At 38.8% G+C, this 12,775-nt stretch overlaps 1 protein-coding gene across 1 annotated transcript in view; it reads left to right on the top strand.

Moving 5' to 3' along the window:
• Nucleotides 1-12,775, top strand: part of STK32B (serine/threonine kinase 32B) — a 164,378-nt gene that overhangs the window by 80,099 nt on the left and 71,504 nt on the right. The window contains exon 4 of the mRNA XM_048304965.1: nucleotides 10,113-10,286. Within this exon, the coding sequence (XP_048160922.1) occupies nucleotides 10,113-10,286 (174 nt within the window). The remainder of the gene's footprint in view (nucleotides 1-10,112; nucleotides 10,287-12,775) is intronic.

Here is a 12,775-nt window from a genome sequence, read left to right as displayed (position 1 = left end):
TATTCTGTGATTCCGTAATTTATGAATATATCAAACTTTGCAAGTTACAGACTAAGCTCTTGACCTGCATCTCAAATGGGGTCTAAGTTTTCAGTCCATTATTTCCCATGAGCCCACAACTTTCTCAAGTACCTATTTTTCTAGGTGAGCAGTTTCTTGTATTGGTAGTGGGGCCCTTGTTTGTGTGAGTAATTTCCCTGAGTTCATCACATAATCTGTCTGTTGCCTGCTTTATCTGGAAGTGTTTGAGACAAGCGGGGGACAAGAGAGACTGGTTGGCACTATACACATAATTGCTACTGCTGTAGTGCCACGTGCATATGAAGTGCTATAAATTGGCAGTGATAATAACACGAAGTGATAATGAAGAACTTGGTGAGCATTGGCCAAGTCACAGCACATCTCCAACACAGCTGAATGGATTTTAGAGGCTGCATTCAGATGAGAGTGTCAACAAACCCTAAGTGCCTTCTATATATGTTCTAATTCAGTCAAGCAGAATAGAGCTCTCGTGTAATTGTGATGTAGCTATTTTAAAGACTATAAATAGAACAGAAGATAGTGGAGACTTTTCTTTATTCCACTCAACAAAAGGTATATGAAAGATAAAACACTTGGAAAAAATTGATGAAGAATGAAGCTGACTTTGGGCTCAGAGAGTAAAACTGAGTGAGGCTGGTGAAAGCTGTTGTGCTTTGCATGATAGCAAAACAATTAAAATGAGCTTTGAGGATATTGCATCCAAATCTGCTAAAAATCCTAAACAAATAGACTGAGAAATGAGCCTATTTTGCATTCATTTGCAAGTCTTACTTTATCATTGGTCTAATAATATTTGAGAAAACACAGACTTTATCATGAGACTGTGCCATTAAGTCTACAAGTATATGAGCAAATGAGCCAGAAAAGTAATTAATTTTCTCCTGAAAAACAAATTATGAGAAAACACTTTTAGAGACCAGCCATTTGCAAAAACAGAGCTCTTAATATGTGGAAATAAAAATGTTTCCAGAATCACAGTAATTGATAGCAGTGTGGCTTTTTCCCTCCATGTGATTGTTCATAGTGTACCAATAATTCATCCTATTTGTCTGAAATTTTCTAGGCCTTAAACAAGTGTTCATGAAAGTTTCAGCTAATGCCATTTATCATCTCAAAAGTGATACCTACACCTACTACAGTGGTCTTCCTTGGAATAAGGTAATCCAGCCCTTTTCTACAAGATCTAAGGAAGTATCATTGCTCCTGGGTTAGAGCAGAGCTGGGACATGACACTGCTGAGCTGAGGGAGGGAACAATTTACAGTCTTCCACTACCCAAAGGTGTGGTGGTGATGACATGAAGACGGCAATGCCTACAGATGGAGAAAAACTCACATACATTGAAAGTATGAGTGACTTAAGTGGCACAGTTCAGCAACTGAAGTCCTAACTGGATATAAGCAAAATGTCTCTTCAAAACTAAATGAGTGGCTGGAACATGCTTCCCTGGGAAGCTGTGGAATTCCTATCCTTGGAGAGTTTCAAAACTGCCCTGGATAAGGCCCCTGGCAACCTGACCTAGTTTGAAATTAGCCCTGCTTTGAGCAGGAGGTTGGACTCGCTGACATCTGAAGAGGTTTTCCATTCAAAATTATTCTGTGGGTCTATATTAATGTTTTGTGAACACTACTTAATCACAGTGTAAAAGAGCTCACATGACTGTGGGCTGTGTGCAAACCCTGCATCTAAGCTCTTTAGTCCCAGCCTAAAAGCAACAGAAAACAGTAAGAACTCTTTCTCTTTTAGTAGATGACCGCCTACATTAATCACATGGTTTCTCTCATGGTTTCTCTACAATATCACCATGATCAAAGACAAGCAAAATACCATATTTTCATAGAATGGTTAGGGTTGAGAGGGACCTTAATGATCATCTATTTCCAATGGACAGAGACACCTTCCACTAGACCAGGCTGTTCAAAGCCCTATCCAACCTGGCCTTGAACACTTCCATGAATGGGCCATCCTCAGCTTCTCTGGGCAACCTGTTCCAGTGCCTCTGAGTAAAGAATTTCTTCCTAACATCGAATCTAAACCTGCCCTTTTTCACTATCCAGAGTTATTACCTGGATATATATATATATATATATATATAACCCACATCACAAATGACCTCTTCCTCCCCTAGCATTTGCAAAATCAGAGGCAGAAATAAAGAAGCTTCTTTTAGGTGGAGCAAAGCCTTAGTTGATTAGAACCAGGTGAAGGAGTGAAAGAAAATGTGCTCTAAAACAAACCAGCTCAAATGATCAGGACTCACAAAGAGTTTAAACACTTCAAAACAGCATTGATCAATAACTGTAGTTTGTGTATGCAAAAATATACTAATGAGTTTTATTTCATTAGCTGAAAGCAAAGTGCATTGTAAAAGAGCAAACAACATTTATTTTGCATTTTGGTTTTTCATGTTTAGTTCATTACTGTTTGCTGCCTGCCCATGGCATGGTTGTGTATCTTGTGATGAACTGAGCCAAATGCTGTGACAGTGCATATGGGAATGATCATAAAATCACAGAGTGGCCTGGGTTGGAAGGGACCTACCTCAAAGTTCACCTAGTTCCAACTCCCCTGCCATGGACAGGGATGCCTTTCACTAGACCACATTGCTCAGAACCTCACCAGACCCAGCCTTGAACACTTTCAGGGTAGGCACATCCACAACTTTTCTGGGAAACCTGTTCCAGTGCCTCAGCATCCTCACAGTAAAGAATTTCTTCCTAATATCTAATCTAAACTTGTCTTTGGTTTAAAGCCATTCCTCCTTGTCCTGTCCCTACACACTCTCTTGTAGGCTCCCTTCAGGTGCTGGAAGGCCCAAGTTAGGTCACCCCAAAGCCTTCTCTTTTCCAGGCTGAACAATCCCAATTCTCTTAGCATTTCCTTCTAGAAGATGTGCTCCATCCCTCTGATCATCTTGGTGGCCTCCTCTGGACTTGCTTCAGCAGGTCTGTGTCCTTCCTGTGATAGGGCCCCAGAGTTGGATGCAGCACTGCAGGTGGGGCCTCAGGAGAGAAGAGCAGAGGGGCAGAATCCCCTCCCTCACTCTGTTGGACACATTGCTTTGGATGCAGCCCAGGACAGCTTTGGCTTTCTGAGCTATGAGTGCACATGGCCAGCTCATGTCCAGATGATGAATGGTTCATTCTCAGATCAGAGAGAATTTGTGGTCTTCTCAACCTATTGGAGGGAGAAAATTTTCTTCTGTGTGAGGATAAATACTGAGCTGTCTCTAATTAATAATCCTTGCCTGGATGGGAGCTAATGGTGAATATTTACTATGCTAATAAGTCTGTGACATGTCTCTTACTATCTTTGTTGAAACAAATTCTAGTCATCTTTCAACTTAATTTCAGGTCATTTTTTATTTAGGCGTTTTTCTTACCTGTTTCTTTTGGTCACTTCAGAGCTGAATAGAATTTGAGAAGGTATAAGCATAAACAACTCAACTCTTTATAGAAAAGTTTATAGAAGAAATTCCCTGTTCTCAGAAATTTTCAATAGGGAATACTGAAAGATATTTTCATGTCTATATGAAGAAATATAGGAAGAATAAAGAAAGTTATTGTCCGTTGTCCTTAACATTTGTAGAAATGACTCGTGTCTTTCTGAGTTTGGAAATAGGCATATTTCTTTCCAACAATAGTCTTCTATTAAATACTTTGCAAGCATAAACCTCAAATTCCAATAGCTGATGTTTATCCACTTTCCAAAAGAACAAAGAAATCTATAGAAATGTAAGCAAAAACAGACATTATGAGGGAACATTTCCAACATTCCTTCAAAATACTTGCATATTTGTATTTACCAAGTTAATATATCTTGAAGCTTTGTCTCTTGAGGCTTGTCCTTGGCTGGCAGAAAAACCAAACTTAAACAAAAACATTAATTTGGTTGGCTTGGACACCTCATTTTATGAAACATGTAATTCAGAGGGAAGTATTTGCTATTCCCAGTCACAGTGAGTGTAATAATTTTCAGCACACCTTCTCAGAATGGGCAAGTTTGTAATGATTTGATGTTTGACTGATCGAAGTTGCTATTTTTGGCACCTATATTATAACCTATACTTATACCAACGTATGTCTATATTTTATTCCACCATACCCGTACAAGAGAGCTCTGGACTGTTACTTTTCTTCCCTGGCTTACTGTTCTTTGGCAAATGCCAAATTATTCAAGCCTTTAAGCAACCTGTAGTTTTTCAATGCAGCAAGTCGTGGGTGAACCTGTTGCTGCTTCACAGCAGCTGAGGAGTATTCTAGAACATAGTTCCACTAACTGGACTGGTAAGAGAAAAAAGCAAGGCAACCATATCGAGAAATGGCATCTACATCTACACTGGGAAAATCTACAGTTCCTAGTGGGGGGTTTATGTCCTTGAAAAAATTACCATGTCCCTTTAATATTACCAGGGGAAAACTGAAAAGGGATCTTTCTTTAATTTTGTAGTTAGGAGACACCAAGGATCAATCATTTGTTGTATTCAATAGAAAGCAGAAGTGTTTTCTGAATATATGAACTGTGCTTTAACTGATTACCTCAAGATTATGAAGTTAGGTTTGTGCTTAATGATGAAATTTTTCTAATGTGTTTTTAATCTTTAAGTAATATATAAAATATCCATCATGATGTCCTTTTCCCCAGGTAATTCATGTGAAACAAGATATATGAATACTGGGTGCCTCAACTGGAAGGATTTAAATGAAAAATTACTCTAGTTAACTAAAAAGAAGAAATGAAAAGGGGGAAAATTATCTTAACAATTCATTTCTAACTGCTTTCATGAAGACACAGAGTTACAAATAATAAGTACAAATATGATATAAATACAAAAATTAAATATTATTAAAACAAATATACAGATATAAATGTGGAAACAGATATAACATATTAAAAAAGTTATTTGTTTAAATGTGTTTCCATTGAGGACTATGTTCAATACTAGTTTATCTTCCTGTCTGAAGATAACCAAAAATTCAATTCCCTGTTTGCCATGGGCTTTATTACTTTATCTTAATTTGGAGAAAGATGATTCTAATGTATTAAAACTTTTCTTCAAACAAGAGAAAGCAGAGGCTGAATCTCTAATTAGAACAGTTTTCCTATAAATGGATAATGATGCTACTTAAGAAACAAGAACTATTACTTCAAGTCATTTACTCTTTCATTTCAAGAAGGATTAAAATTTTGTTTTTAGGGTAAGCTAGTAATGTATTATTGGTATTCAGTATCGATTAATATTCCATATAAGTCACAATGTTAAAATTCATTCAGCAGGTATTTCCCAGCTACTGGTTAACATAAAAATCCCAAACAACCTCTGAGTTTACTTCAAAAACCAATAAATCCTTTTCTATGTCATTTACCTTTGAGGAGATAAGAAACTTACAGAAGTAAAATTACAGTGTTTGCTCAAAAATTAATCTCCACTGGTCTGATTTGCCACCAGCCCCTCCCCAACCTGCAGCAACATTTTCAAAGATTTCTTTCTCCCATATTTCACTTGCCTATTTCAATTCTTAGACCAATAAATCAAAAGCTCTTATTTCTTGAAATATTGAAATAGAAAAAAAAGATAAAGGTAGTATTTCATTTCTTATGTAAAGAAAGAATACTGTATTTGTGTGAGGGAGAGAGCCATAGGACTAGATTGCTTGTGACTATGACAAACCAAATTGTCTAAGCTGGTAAACGAAGTCCTGTTAGTCCTTAAGGCAGGGAAGGAGGAAAACAATACCATTTCTTATCCAGCTGCACAGCAGGACCTGGAGAAACTCGTGCTCTGCATTAGAAATTGGTAGCTACAGGATCTGCTTAGTGGAGTGTCTATCAGCTCCAGAGACTTTCTCCTGTTTGCCATGCCCAAGCTCTCCTCTAGGTCATAGACACATATTTTCACAGGGATAAACTTCTTCACCCTCCAGAAAATACCTTGGGGTGGTCTTAATCACACTGTAGTCTGATCCAGACAGTCAGAGAAATGCCACCCATGAAGGTTTGACCCAACTGGATCAAATGTCCAGGGAAGACCCCATTATCCATGAGAACAGGCATAATAAGATTAGCATAATGATGTGTGTCAGGTGTGATAGAATTTAGAGAGGGTGAAAAAATCTGCTGATATCCTGAACATGTCCATGCACATATTCTTTCAAACCATGCCTGTACAGCTTGTGTCTTAACTACACCAGTACGTACAACACTTCTGGCAGGGTCAGCAGAGTTACCACAGACACATAATCAGTACAAATGAAAAAAACCAACTCTGGTTCTGAGTGAAAGAGCAGAACATCAGAGAGGGTATACTAAGCTTCACAACTGCTGTGTCTTGGTGTGCGTCATTCTACCTTCAACATCCAAATAAAACTGACTTATGTTCCATCCACAGGTCATGAAAGATCACAGAATCATAGAATACCAGGGTGGAAGGATCTCAAGGATCATCTGCTCTAACCTTTCTTAGCAAATCGTGATCTAGACAAGATGGCCCAGACAAATCTGAAAAGTGTCTAATGAGGGAAGGCTGCCTAGTGCAAACATTAGCCATACTTCTCAGTTATATGCAAACATCAGCCATACTTCTCATAAACCTCTCAGTTTAGTTTTGGTGCTGATGGGGTTTTTGGTTTTTTGTTTTGTTTTGTTTTGTTGAGGGTTTTGTTTATTTGGGTTTTTTTGTTTTGGTTTTTCTGTTTGGCTTCAAAATACTTTGTTCAAGAGGTACAGTCACATCTGGAAGCCTTGTAGCTCTGTCTGTAGGGATTGCACTTCATGTGTTTATCTGAGAGGCAAGGCATAGTAGCAGGAGACCAATGATTTACTAGCAAATCTGACAGCCCCTGGACAAAACCCATCTGTTGTCATCGTAGCCTGGATTCCCAGAGATACCTGAGGCCCTGAGAGTCCCAAGGCAGTGAATGGGTGGGGATTGGTTGAGCCCTGGAGGAAAGCTTTGTTTGATCTCTCTTTTAAATCGTTAACAATTATAGATGCATCAAAGCTTGCCTGGGAGGTGACAAAGGACCACCATTCCCCACTCACAAGCACAGAAAACCAGAGTACATCAGCTGAAAAACATGCTTGGAATGAAAACCATGTTCCACCGAGTGTTAGCATTCATCTGGATATGAACAAGATTTCACATTTATTTCTGGATGGTTCTGATGGGTCTTTTGTCCAGACTGAACATTCACCTTGAAACACACTCATAATTTTCCGAAGAAAGGGAGTAATCATTGGATTTAAAAGCAAGTTCACAGCAGTCACTCTTTACCCTGTTTTCATGCTGTGCCCAAAAAAATGACTAAGAACATGTGTATCTCAAGACTAGAGTTGCATCAGAACCGTTTCTACTGACATGTAATCATATGATTTTAGGCACCAGGAGTGTTCTTTAGTCCCAGACAAGACACAGTATTTCACTTATCATTTGAGTAGAGTTTTCAATCTGCAATTTGTTTTCAGGGTTTTTTTTTAATATAAAAAGGAAACAAACAAAATCTATACCTTACTCAAGTGGTAAATGAAGGGAAAAATTAACATTTTTCAGAGGGTGGTGAGGTACTGGAACTGGTACCCAGAGCAACTGTGGCTGCCCCATGCTTGGAAGTGTTCAAGGCCAGGGTAGATGGGGCTTTGAGCAACCTGGGATAGTGGAAGGTGTCCCTGCCCATGACAGGGGGGTTGGAAATAGATGATTTTTAAGACCCCTTCCAATCAAAGCCATTCTATGATGATGATTTTACGTCTGCTCAATGCTACAATTTCTCCACTTAAAATAACAGCAGTGTCAAAAAAGAAAAAAAATCTTAAATGTAACTACACATTTAAGCTTTGCTTCTGCCTTTGCTCCAGGTTCAGTACTGGAGTACACACAATACTTGGAGGAATTTGAATATATTTGAAGACTTCTGGGTTTTTAACCTATGTGTTTGTGTGTTACAAAATTCTGCCTCTCACCTCTAGGGGTGAGAAGACACCATGTGCCACCTACTTCACCATTTTTCTTCAGAGGTTTGACTTAGGGAGAAGTAAGCTTAATACAAATAAAATTATTTTCCCCTCCTGGCATTTGGCAGTCACACAGAAATGCAACAGCAGAGCAGAGTATGAGAGAAAGTCGCTTCTCAGAACTGTGTTCAAAAAGAATAACAAGCATTAAATTCAAAATGAACCATCTGTGACAACCCCTAAGCAGTGCCTCACTTCAGTAAGTGCAAGCCTGGGAATGAATGTGAAACTGTACGTAACTGTCAATTAAAATAATCTAATATAGACTTTTCTGCCTCTGGGGGGAGGGTGTACACAGATTTTCTGGAAGCCCACTTTTTTTCATTTCCTTGGCATAAATTTTACAGTTCAGGAGAACTGAATCACATCTGTAGCCAACATATGTTACACACCTCATGGGAGCAAAGGTGGTGGAAGAGGCACTGTCATTGTATATATGGACTCAGTAGTCCATATATATCTGGTATAAAATAATATAACTTCACATCAAAATTAATTCTAGAACAATTTCTAAGAAAAGAGTGATTTCACATCGGAAATAAGGTATTTACCAATCCCCATTTGGGAAAACTAAAAAACTGTCTTATAGAGTTGCATTTAGAAACAAAATCCAGAGAGTTTCTATTGGTCCACCCAGACCGCAATAAACAGAGCAATGGCAGCATAGCCAAGGTAAGTAAAAACACATGGAAATTCCTGCTTGCCCAAGCACTATATATGTATATATATACTGTGCATTGACTGGTTACACCTTTGGATTTACAGGATTTAAATCACATCAAAATTTGGTCCTCAGAGTGTTCAGCAGGCAGTTCTGGGAAAGGGTCCAGAAGAATTCAGTCAGTAACCATGAAGACTCTGTCATTTTATAAGATATAAGTTGCTGACTGAAAAAAAAAATGTATTGTTAGGCAGTAAAATTGCAGTTTTATTCCTTATTGAATTTGGACCTATGCTGCAAGCTGTAAAAAATAGCCAATAGAACATTGTGTATATTTATTGAATCTGGAAAATACCCCTGAGACAGCAGCTCTCAATGCTGCCAGGATACTTTCCATAAGCACTGAACTAGAGTTGTATGTGTGTAAATACCAAGTGTGTTTCAAGGCCTTCCCTTTTATTGGTACTATTTTGTAAGCCATTTTGTCACCTGAATGAGAATATGGTTACTTAAGAATGTAAAAACCTTAAAGGTATTTTAAATACTGTTTTATCAACATTCAGGTGTTAATCCATGTTTAGAATAAGACAGTAGTATGGCAGCAGTTCAAGGTCTGCTTGCCTTCATGTTCTGATTTCAGCTGGGATAAAATTAGTTTTCTTCTTACTAGAACAGTGCTGTGTTTTGGATTCAGGATGAGAATACTGTTGATAACACGCTGATGTTTTGGCTGTTGCTCAGTAGTGCTCACCCTAAGTCAAAGACTTTTCAGTGGCTCACGCTCTGCCAAGTGAGGAGCTGCACAAGGAGCCAGGAGGGAGCATGGCTGGGACAGCTGATCCAAACTGTCCAAAGGGATATTCCACACCATAAAGTGTCATGGTCATATAAACTGGGGGATCTGGATGGGAAGGGCTGTTCGCTGCTGGGGGACAGACTTGACATCAGTCAGGAGGTGGTGAGCACTGGTGTTATGCATCATTTGTTCTTCTCAGGTTTTCTTTCTTTCTCTCCTTTTTATTGCAATTATTACTGTTTTTATCATTAGTACTATTATTATACTTTACTTTTTTCAATTATTAAACTGTTCTTATCTCAACCCACAAGTTTTTACTTTTTTCTTATTCTCCTCCCCAACCCACTGGGGCAAAGAGGAGTGAGTGAGCATCTGCATGGTATTTAATTGTCACTGGGGTAAAAGCACAATGCTTCAATAGGCAGAGTCCCACCACAATCGAAGTCTGCTGCAGGACCGGACCACAGCAGTCAGAATTCCTTTCTGTGCATGCCTTTTGAGCAAATCAGGGACTTACCAGGCTCTCCTTAATGAGAGCCACTCTAAGGCACAGCTGTGACTGCATTATCAGCCCTGAGACCTCAGCTGTAACTCTTTCTTCCAGGTATTCATTTCAAGATGAAGAAGACATGTTCATGGTGGTTGATCTCTTACTCGGAGGTGACCTGCGTTACCATTTGCAGCAGAACGTTCACTTTAATGAAGGAACTGTTAAACTGTACATTTGTGAGCTGGCGCTCTCCTTGGATTATTTGCAGAGGTACCACATCATTCACAGGTGAGTGAATTTCATTTGAGGAATGGGCTGCTTGCTTTTGGTAAAGCAGAGGAATTTGATCACACATCTGAATTTGTAGTTCTGTTTATTCAAAACCTCTGAAAAGTTCACATTGCTATTCAAGGGTGGAATTTGGCTCTGAAAGGGTTTTTTTATAGTGCTTTCTTTCTGTCTACAGCCATTCAGTAGCCATTCAGTATCCTTCTCATGCTGCCCTTTTCTTCTTCTGATCTCATACCATGATGTAAATTTTTCGCTGTGGTCCTTAAACACTAAATACAATCCATAATAGCATCCTGACTGCTTTTAATTTATTTTTAATTCTCCAGTTTCACAATGTTACTGAACACAAAAATGTTGTAATCGTAATCCAGTATAAGAGCTTCCCACAATAACATCAGGGAATGGTTATAGAACCTAAAGCTGAGACTAATTTGTTTACTTGCAGCATCTGCATGAAGGTCAGGAGGAAGAGAGGTGGGGAAGTAGGAATAATAGTACAAATTCTGCCCTCTATCTCACCACTACATGGAACAGCAGTCTGTGGGATGGGTCTTCAGCTGCCTTAAATTTCTGTAGCATTTCTGGTATCAAGGGCGCAGCAGTGACTTAAACTCATTCAGGAGCAGAGCCAACAGTGATGCACAGTGAGGAGACATGTAGTCATTTCTTTATCATTGCAAACACACCATCTCGTTTGGAGATGAAATCAGTGCTCTGCTTGTTGTTTATAGTTTGTGGTAGCAGACCTTAGCAATATCGTTGTTACCAAGTGCTTCCAGTCAGCATTCACATGCTAACCTACAAAACCATATTAGATCTTTCATTTTAAAATGAATGTGTTGGCAGCAAAAAGGAAGAAGAATGTTAGTAAGTGAGTCATTGAGAGAGCCTGCTACTAAATTTCATCTTGGCTACAAATAAAGAATAGTCGAACAATTTATCAGACTGGGTAGGTGGATTTTCAAACTGCAGTGTCATAAAGAACTGAATACAGGGGATGTGAATCAGGAGCTTAACTCCTCCTAATATACAGTTGTGTATGAAATGTGTTCAGGTTTCCATTACTATTGCATCCAGAAACATGACAGAATGGGTTTTTCTAGGCTAACCTGTGGCCCCAGGAGTTTGCTACAAAAGGAAATGGTACTGAAGGGGACAGGAATCACCAGGCATGTATGAATGGAGGCAAAGTGTACAGATCAGTACTATGCCAGTTCCCCTTGGAGATACCTTGCAATGCTTCTGTGTTTGTTGATGTGGTTTGTGGTCTGTACTTTGAATGTGGCAATCATTTCAGCAATAGGACTATTGTTACTGCAGGGACAAATTTAGCCATAAATAGAGTAAAAACCACTACTGTTCTGGTGTATTTATGAAACTTGCATTTTTTATTAATCACATCCATGTATATAAAATCCAAATTTGTCATTCGTAATTCTGCAATAGTGGATTTATTTATTATGGCACAATAATGAATGCTGCACTATGTCTCACAGCTCTATTGTAAATGTTTGTGTTTACATGGATATTCACCCAGACTTATAAAAACTTTAAAAAGAAAAGATCTAAGTTTCAAGCTATTATTTGAAGACTAGTCTGGGTAGATTTTTCACTGTTGGAGATACAACATCATAAAGTCACCCCGAGACACTTTTACAACAGCTAACTTAATACTGAGATTGTTGGTCACAGGTAAGAGTTACACCAAAAAACTTTATTTTCTCACAGCACTCCTGTAATTATATTTTATCCACATTTCTTACGTGAAAAACTAATTATTTTTTAGCTGGATGAGTGCTGTTTCTTATAGACCCTTGGATCCCAGTACACACAGAAAGGCTTCTCACAGTATACATCTCAACATTCTCAAATCTTGGATCAAATCTGGCATTCTGCCATTCCAAGATGGTATGACTAAGTACATTCTTTCCAGAACTCATTGTATAATGCCAGTGAATAATGTATTGGACAAAAGTTTTCCCATCAAAGGCTGAATAAACTTATTTCAGCCATGAGTAACTCAGCCTCCTCCTTTCACAAATGTTGCTGTTCATACATTTCAATAAAACCACCTGCCTCCTCACCAGAGTAGGCTGCCTGTTTCCATTCAGCGAGTTCTTCCGGCAGTAGCTCCAGTGTTGTGATCCTTCCAGGATGCTCTTGCAGCTACAGCCTTGGCTCAGAGCAGTGCTGGCCCTGCAATGCTGTGGCTGCTGCCCTGGTAATATGCTCATGCTGAAAAAAATCACATTTTCTCTTTCTAAGGGGCAAGTGTTAACTGCATTGCCCTCACAACTTTTCATCATCGTCTGGCTCCATTGGTTTTCATCTGCTTAGAGAGGAGGCTGGATATGGCAGATGCCTGGAATGGAAATTGCAGTAACCTTCCAGCACAATTTTAGGATACTGGACTAGCTGTTTGATCTGTGTGCCCAGGACACTTTTATTTTAGTGGGGTTTATTTAATACAAAACTATTCATGTGTG

This window comes from Corvus hawaiiensis, chromosome 5, assembly GCF_020740725.1.
Source record: "Corvus hawaiiensis isolate bCorHaw1 chromosome 5, bCorHaw1.pri.cur, whole genome shotgun sequence".
Lineage (NCBI taxonomy): Eukaryota > Metazoa > Chordata > Aves > Passeriformes > Corvidae > Corvus > Corvus hawaiiensis.
Note: the sequence above shows the minus strand (reverse complement) of the source record. Positions and strands in the feature narration are given on the sequence as shown.